This window comes from Mizuhopecten yessoensis, unplaced genomic scaffold (genome assembly GCF_002113885.1).
Source record: "Mizuhopecten yessoensis strain PY_sf001 unplaced genomic scaffold, ASM211388v2 scaffold2553, whole genome shotgun sequence".
Lineage (NCBI taxonomy): Eukaryota > Metazoa > Mollusca > Bivalvia > Pectinida > Pectinidae > Mizuhopecten > Mizuhopecten yessoensis.
Genome location: NW_018404603.1, coordinates 446,310 through 454,479, shown reverse-complemented (window position 1 = coordinate 454,479; position 8,170 = coordinate 446,310). Strand labels below are relative to the sequence as shown.

Below are 8,170 nucleotides of genomic sequence, written 5' to 3'. Positions count from 1 at the left end.
AGTTTTATAGTTAGTCATTTTTCAACCAATCATCGGCGAGTGTTATTGATTCCATTCACCGCTATCGAGGAAAAGGCCGCGGCATGAATTGCGAGTCTCAAATTGCATTATAAACGTATTTTGTTTTATTGTAAACCCTTCCTTAGTATACACTCGTGCACATATTAAAGGTTCCTAACAAATGAACCGTGCAGTTATTGATAGATGTTCGAGTCATTATTGTAGTAAATCGCATCTCGCTCATGTTGGCAAGATGGCATGCGGTGCAGACGACGTGTTGGGCGTTTCGGGGTTTCCGCCAATTTTGAATAATAACAAAATTCTCAATACATTGAAATGCACTGTTATTCTTCTTTGAAGAACTGATTGTCTTCACCTATGTTGTTATGTATTATCATTGTGATCGGTCAAATATCTGTTATTGTCTAATATATAATTATGTAGAAAAATCCCATATTCATGATAGATTATATAAAAAAAATCAGGTTCATATATCTTATCTTACTTCTTACAGTGATGTTTAACTTGTTATAATATTTCGTATATTTTAAATTGTAAGTGACATGATATTTATAGAAGCTGGTCTTCACTTTTCAATAAATAATAATACATTATGTATGAATCCTCGTCCAGAAACAGAAATGAGCTACCTGGTCTCTGTGCCTTTCTGTATACCCAGGACACTTCCCGCCGACTTGATGTGAAACAAATGCTTGATTTGAGTCATATTAGTTGTAGTTACTTTACCGACTGGACATCACAAACTTTGTTATGTGTGGTTTAATTCAGTAACATTCTAAATCCATCAGTCATAACGATAACAACAGTGAGGATGTTTTTATTATTTTTATGATAATTATGTATCATAACTAGATATGTAACCGAACAATTCCTGGTTCCTAGTTGTGAAAATATATTTTATCAACCGTAGATAACACTGTTATTAGTGTAGATCTACACTATTTCCAAGATTGTTTTATTTGAACTATTTTTGATTAGCAACAAGTTGTCATCGAGAAAGCTACTCAATATCCTAATACGTTTAATAGCCATTACACAGGATTCATTTTTATCCATTCACTCCAGATTGTATTGGCAAGCTGCTCTGCTGTTGTTTGCATGGCGAAGACGTGGAAATCTGAAACGATTGGCGTTGACTTGCTTTGGATTCCTACTGTAAATCTTGTGTTTGGATATTTTATTTCCTGAGTGTTGAAAGAAGGTCGGTTATAAAACGCCTGAAAAGGGATCATAGATACATGGTGACAGATATCTTATATATGTTATTCAAAGTTGCTTCACAACATAACTGTCATGCATGAAATTCAAAGCTTACGCTTACTTGCGTGCTCTGCACCCCTGGAATATGTAATGAAAATCAAGGGCACGTGGTAAGCTATCTAATTTGTTTCATGTTCAAAAACACTGACCAAATGCTACGCTTAAATGTTACTTTGCAGGAGTGCAGGAATACTTTCCGCATTTGTAATTGATGAATACTTATTATCCCTAGTAATTTTAAATTGATGTAATCTTAAACAACCATTCCCGGTACCATGGACACAAAATATTCTTTAGAAATGGAAAAAATAAAGCAATGTGGAAAAAGACGTTTAAAGAATAGAAAACGATCGTACCGACTGAACAAATCCTACTCGGGATAGGACCTCTTCATATATTTGAACCGTCCTTGTCAAGGAATTCACCATACGTTTTGCTTTAGACACATACGCGGCTCCACAGGCTGAAATGTGTAAAGGTTTATAATTCATAATTCTGTCCTGTTTTAAGCTTGGAAATATGGCGCTCGTCCTGGATGTTTTTTCAGGGTGACTGATGTCACATAAAATAAAATATTTATAACTCCATACGATATGCACGTTCAACACAACTGTTTTGTTATACATGCATGCTGAGATAATTTGTTGTCACGTCTGTTCAGATTAATAACCTAGTTATATTTTCAAGGCCTAACGAAGATACGTAGATTTATACATAAGTTACCTGGATTTAATGCTACGTGTGTATAATCTGTATTCAAATGAATGACATTGCCTATTGCGTTGTATGTAGGTCACATGGTTCTAATGTTTTCGATCTCGATGTATTACAAACAATTGGTTATCCAAATGCAAGTAAATTTTAAGTGACCGGGAGAAATACTTTGCTAGAATGCCTTTTGCATGGTATTTCATTTCAGTGAGATAGAACTATTTAAGATTGTATAGGATCAAGACTTAAGGAGGCAAATACGCACGAGCACTCGTGCATAATACACTCAGAGCCACGTCCTTAAATGACCTTAACAAAAAAAGCACATTTAATTATGATCACACCATATGTTTATTTAATCGATTTGCACTTCAGAAATCCCGACAGTCAAGTCAGACTGTTGGTCAATAGTGTGTCGTTCATCATGAACATTATCACTTTGATATCCTTTAACCTTTTCCCAAAAGTAGAAACGTAACATATGTTTCTGCCTCTGTTTTATTTTAAGATATCACACTTGAATCGTAGGTTTTTGCAGATCAGTTCTGAACAGAAAACAGACCCAAAAGTAAAAACATTCTCATGCAGAACAGGCGATGAAAATGAAATTAGATTATTATGAAAAGGTCTCAAATCTACAGGTCACAATCATGATTCAAAAGTTGACAACAAAGAATGGGAATACTGAACCAATTCTGATTTTAAAAAAAATTATTTGCGAGACATGATTTGGTTTCACTATTCTGAATTGCATGGATTGTACAAATATTCGAGGTGCGGGTATAATCAAATCCGAGGCAAACCAAAATATTTGCAAAAACAGCATGGTTTGAGAAATCACGAATATTTATCCTGTCTGCCGACCATCTACATTCGGTACCAGTGTTATTTAATATTACAAATAAGAAAGAAACAATTATCAATATTGGTTCCATTCTGTTGCCTTCCGAGAAATGATACCGACCACGGACGACATTACAAATGATTCCTTTTCACGGATAACAAAATAAAAAGCTATGTATATACATTGTACTGTGTTGTATCCTATTCAGAAATGCATCCTAAAGCTTTCCTGATATTTAAACGCAATAAACATCATAGCTGAACATAACAATTATTTTAAACAATTTTACGTTTGGTTGGTCAAACGAATAAGTCAGTCACCAACTATCAATTTAAACTAGTGTGCCAAACGGTATAATACATACCTGCAGTAATTGGCTTTGACTTTGGCGATGACCTGCAGGCTTGACACTTGTCGCGAAAGGACAGACATGATGCTAAGCCTGTTGAAAGTGCGTTGCACGCTACTGCCCTTTTCTTCCTCCCAAGATGAAAATGCACACCTCAAAATTAAAACAACATGCCGATATTAATATGGTAAAATACAGGTAAACATACACTTTAAAATAGGGTTGTAAACCGTTAACTCGTTACTCGGTATGATGACCGTGAACATGATAACAAAATCAATAACAGAATAGTAAATACTTGTCCTTTATACGAAAGTCAACTGGAGTTATTTCCCTTTCTCTATTGTGGGAACAATTCGATCGAACGGGGATGTGTTAATATTGGAGACAGTATACGCGATTCTTTACTTCCTCCACGTGTCTACATTTGCGATATCATTATCCGTGTCAATCTATTTCGCAGTTTCTGGTCAAATTGATGAAAATTAAAGCCCGTAGATATAACCTGTTGTATATGGTATTGCTATCCGAGTTTTGATATTTATGTATTGCAACGCCTCTCTGGCATTAACTCGTGTTTTGCTGAATATCTGAACGTTTGCCACCGTGTGAAAGATTTGTCCCAAGGCCTAAATATATTTAAGTCGTTTAAAATATAAGTTGTTAAACATTTACCATAAAGAGCAAACGCAATGACAGGCTATCCGTTGACAGTTTAAATGTGTGAATTGGCATTTGAAGGTATCTTAATTGATATATATATAACATGATCATTAATAAGAAGGATCAACTATCAATATTGTAGCTGATCAACGTTAGATCCGGTTTACTTACTCAGTAAATCAGCAAGGGTTCTTGACAGATCGTATGAAAAAGATCCCCTGTTAGGAATACTGGCCCCAAGCTTCTCCATCCCAATATTCATTGCTGATGACATGTCCCTTAAAATCACTTCCTCGGGAGAAATGTAACTGATGTCTGCCATCAAGCGATCATTTTCGATTGTATAACGGGTTTGAATCTGTTTAATACCGTTTTGGAGCTTAAAAGCAGTGCTTGATGACCAACTGTTGACATAATTACCCAAAAGCACAATGAACTGTTGAATTGAAGAGCCCATGTCGTACATGGCATATCGTAAGTTTGCGCTTAACCTGTCTTTTATATTTGTGACAACATTTAACATGAACTTTTCAGAGTTAACGGTCAGCGCACAGATATCTTTCTGGTCAAATCCCACGATGTCACACAAACCAAGTCTTTTCTTCGACCCAATCTTGCATTCAGTGTATCTGAGAGAAAAATGTCAAAAAATGACTCGTAAGACTGTATAAAAGAAACGAAATCATTACATTAGTCGAAATTGGAGTACAAATACTAACTACCGCACAAACATATGCATTACTAACATAGAGGAAAGTCCTCGAACAACCTTAACTATGACAAGGCCGTTAACCAAATGATTGGTTTTGTTTGATATGGTGTACCGTCCTGTTGCCAGGTAAGTTCATATACGGACTTGCAATCTTGTTTGTAAAACACCGATTGCTGCGAGGAGGTAAACACAAAAACAAGCATTTTAAAATTGGCATATTAAAGGCAGTATTTTGGTTTGCAATAGTCAAGATTAAAGGGTTTGTTTGGTAATTAACGTGTTTGCAACAGCCAAGACCTTATGAAAACAGTTTCATTGCGTGTTTGTGTAGAGACAACAATGCCACACCTTAAACACTTATCATTACATCAAACTTTTCACCGTTATGTTAAGGGGCTAAACAGCTGTACACCTACTCTTTTACGCCAGAATCTCCCCAGGCATCAGTGTCATATGACTGGGGCTGTTAAGTATTTATTTTTCATACCATCAAAATTATCAACAAGGGCGGATTCCTTATAGGTATTTTGTGCAACAAGTATTTTGCAAATCTTAAATATGTACTCTTAAAATGAAATTCAACTTATTTTACATATAGTTTGAAATTGTAATGTAGTAAACACTAGTCTGGAATTGGTTGACATTTAATGTCCAATAAACATTAATTTGAATCAAGTATTACAGGGACAAAATCATTTTCATTTTCTTTAAAGCAGACGGATCCCTTTTATCGCTTGGATGCCATTGAGCTCAATAGGGGAAAATGGGGTAAGAGTCTTTGATAGATGATCAAGATTTGCCGATATTTTAATATTCCATACACGGCATGTGTCTCGGCCAGTTTACAATAAATCATTCAATTGACATAAGGTTTTAGTTTTATTGGATGTTCTTCCATCAATGCAAAAGGAACTTTGTAGTAACTCTTACGACTCGTGATGAATGCTTCTGATACCACCAGTGTACTTCAGCTGCATAGTCTTACCGATTGATGCAGTTGTTATTGGTGCAATCTGCGCATGCTTGATAAGTTGTTATCCGCCCCTTACAGTTCTGTGACGACAGTTGTAGAGTCTGGATCGCGTCCCAGGAAGTCTGCAATTCGGGTATCACCTTCATTAGTAGCTTTTCTCTAATCAGCTTGTTTAAAACTGAAATATTCATATTTGAAAACAAAACAAGGAGAATATTGAGAATAAACAAATCATTTTCATAAACACCTAGAAATATACCGGAAAAATAAAGAATAAATGACTACCTTTAACTATTTATTTTTAATTTTGTGTTGCTTCATTGCCTTTTGATAAATAAATCATTTAGTAGGAAACAACCCTTTAAATATAGGATCACAGAAAAGAATATCAAACGTACTAAAAGGTTTAAAGATTTAGAATAATTTTAAAATGAAACATCAATGACAACGAATTTCTTTTAAAAGATATCGTAAACAACTGTTGAAAATAAATCGTATTAATGTCATAAAAACTGCTCAAAACAAAAACCTTTACGGAAGACAAATATATTTCGTGTTTATATTAATTCTGCTTACTGAAGTTGCTCTATTGCCAAACGGTATGAATACAGGAACTACTTACTTAGCAAACAAACTTATGCTTCCATTGATGTAAAATAGAAAATTTCTGTAAGACATAAATGTCCCCGCTCATGGATGGGACGGGACACGACGCAACAGGACCGCCCCCCCCCCCCCCCCCCCCCCCTATTTAAAACGCATCATCTCTCTGTTTACAACGCTGCTAAAATTTATCATAAACCAGAACGAACTTAAGATACACCACAAGATCAGGCCCTGGATCAGTGTTCACTGTTGAAAAAGTGTGCCTAGTTGAACAAATAAAGTATATATCCAACATTGGATATGCTTACACCAGAGCAGAGGTAGTCATTACTGCTTCTGAATATGCAACCTGTCTTCAGAGAGTAACCTTTCATCCTAAATTGTTTCTATTTGTTTTGTTTGAAGATGGCCAGAATACCTTTTCAACATATTTAATTAATATACAATCTTTCTTTTTAAAACACAAACAATAAATGTTATTTGAAAATTTGGCCGATAAACTATGACTTTTTAATCATATTTTGAATGTTGGAGACAATTTGCTTCAAGTGACATCCTTAATACGTAAAGATTTGTATCTGAAGGGCCTCCATATGCGTATTAACATGTCCCACGGATTCAGGCGACGTCATCTATACCTTCTGTCTTCGTAACCAATATTTCACAAATGGCGCTAGTAAATAAACGAGCACTGTAAACAACGATTATTTTACACTTGTGTTTATAGGAAAGTCAAACGTAAAAGAATGCATAAATGTTTTGATTTTATTGAATTCTTTTCAGCCGTAATCAAGCGCCGATGTCTTATTGCCACGACAAAAGTGTTCATAGACGTGGACTTACGAATAAACAGGAAACGACCGCTACATTCGTCATACTCCCCATACTTTACTACAGGTTTAATAAGTAATTAAATTGGATTCTTTCGAATTTGTGTGATAGACATGTATTTATTACAACCATGCAACACAACATATCATGCAGGGCTAAACGATATCTGAAGTAAACGAAACGAAACCGAGAAACAAATATGAAAACAGCAATGGCTTGTGCTGAAGTAGAAGTAAGTTTCCGCTAGAAGCTATGCAAGTGATATTTACTTTGACTTATAAGAGGGACTTGCCAAAATTGACGACAGTACTTTTAAGAATGTTTATTTGTGAAGTCATCTATGAAGTAGTAATGGATACGCTTACCTTGAATATTTGCGTTGGGCAGCTGTGCTGATGTAGCAAAAGATAGACAGAATAAAAATGTGATTGCCCATCCTACTTGGAGGCTAAGCTTGGATCGCGACGTCATGGTGTATGCCAATGAAACTGTAATATAACGCTATGTCAGTTGGCTTTCTAGATTGTATTTAAATCACATGGTCATCCATGCCTGCCTAATTGGCTGTCGTCGTGTATAAAATATACAATAAGAACACTTACGTAACTGTTACAAAACGTAATTTATGTATTCATCACAATGATATGAAATGAATATGACTAATGTATGTTTATGAGTTGCAACAGTTACTGACCTCACTTGTGCAACTGGAACTTTTCTGACAGGTTATAAACCGCAAAATGATCGTTTAGCATTATATGCCGCATTTCAAAGATTAATTTGTGTCTTATTTTATCTATAAAAAACAACAACATGTCATTGCTAAATAACGTGTTCGCTAAACATCATTCAATTCTACGATGTGGTACAACACAATTACAACACTGAGCACTGGTACCTTTTGTTTAACGTCCTATTTACAGCTAAGGTTTGGTCATATTTAATAAGTGGGACATCTATCTTTTCTTCTACCTACTTTTTCTTTTCGACGATATCTTCCTTGGAATCTATATTAAGGCCAATGATAGTTAGACAGCACTTTAAATTGGGCTATGATTGGCCTATGAACTCGTGTCAACGTCCTTCGATACTTTCTTTGGGTTTAGCATCCTATAAACTTCTTAGGTCATTTAAATTCATTGTGTTGGAAGTGGTATGCTGATGTATTTGCCCCTTGCGAAGTAGATATTTAATACTGAC

At 35.3% G+C, this 8,170-nt stretch overlaps 1 protein-coding gene across 1 annotated transcript; it reads right to left on the bottom strand.

Annotated features, from left to right (window-relative positions):
- Positions 1 to 827: 827 nt before the first annotated feature.
- On the bottom strand, positions 828 to 7,480 carry LOC110446108. Its single transcript, XM_021491083.1, has 6 exons — positions 7,336 to 7,480; positions 5,546 to 5,711; positions 4,020 to 4,477; positions 3,201 to 3,338; positions 1,638 to 1,744; positions 828 to 1,238 (listed from the first exon to the last, which is right to left on the bottom strand). The coding sequence occupies exons 1-6, from the start codon at positions 7,439 to 7,441 to the stop codon at positions 1,053 to 1,055; spliced, it is 1,161 nt and encodes a 386-aa protein (XP_021346758.1). The 5' UTR covers positions 7,442 to 7,480; the 3' UTR covers positions 828 to 1,052.
- Between the last annotated feature and the right edge of the window lie 690 nt (positions 7,481 to 8,170).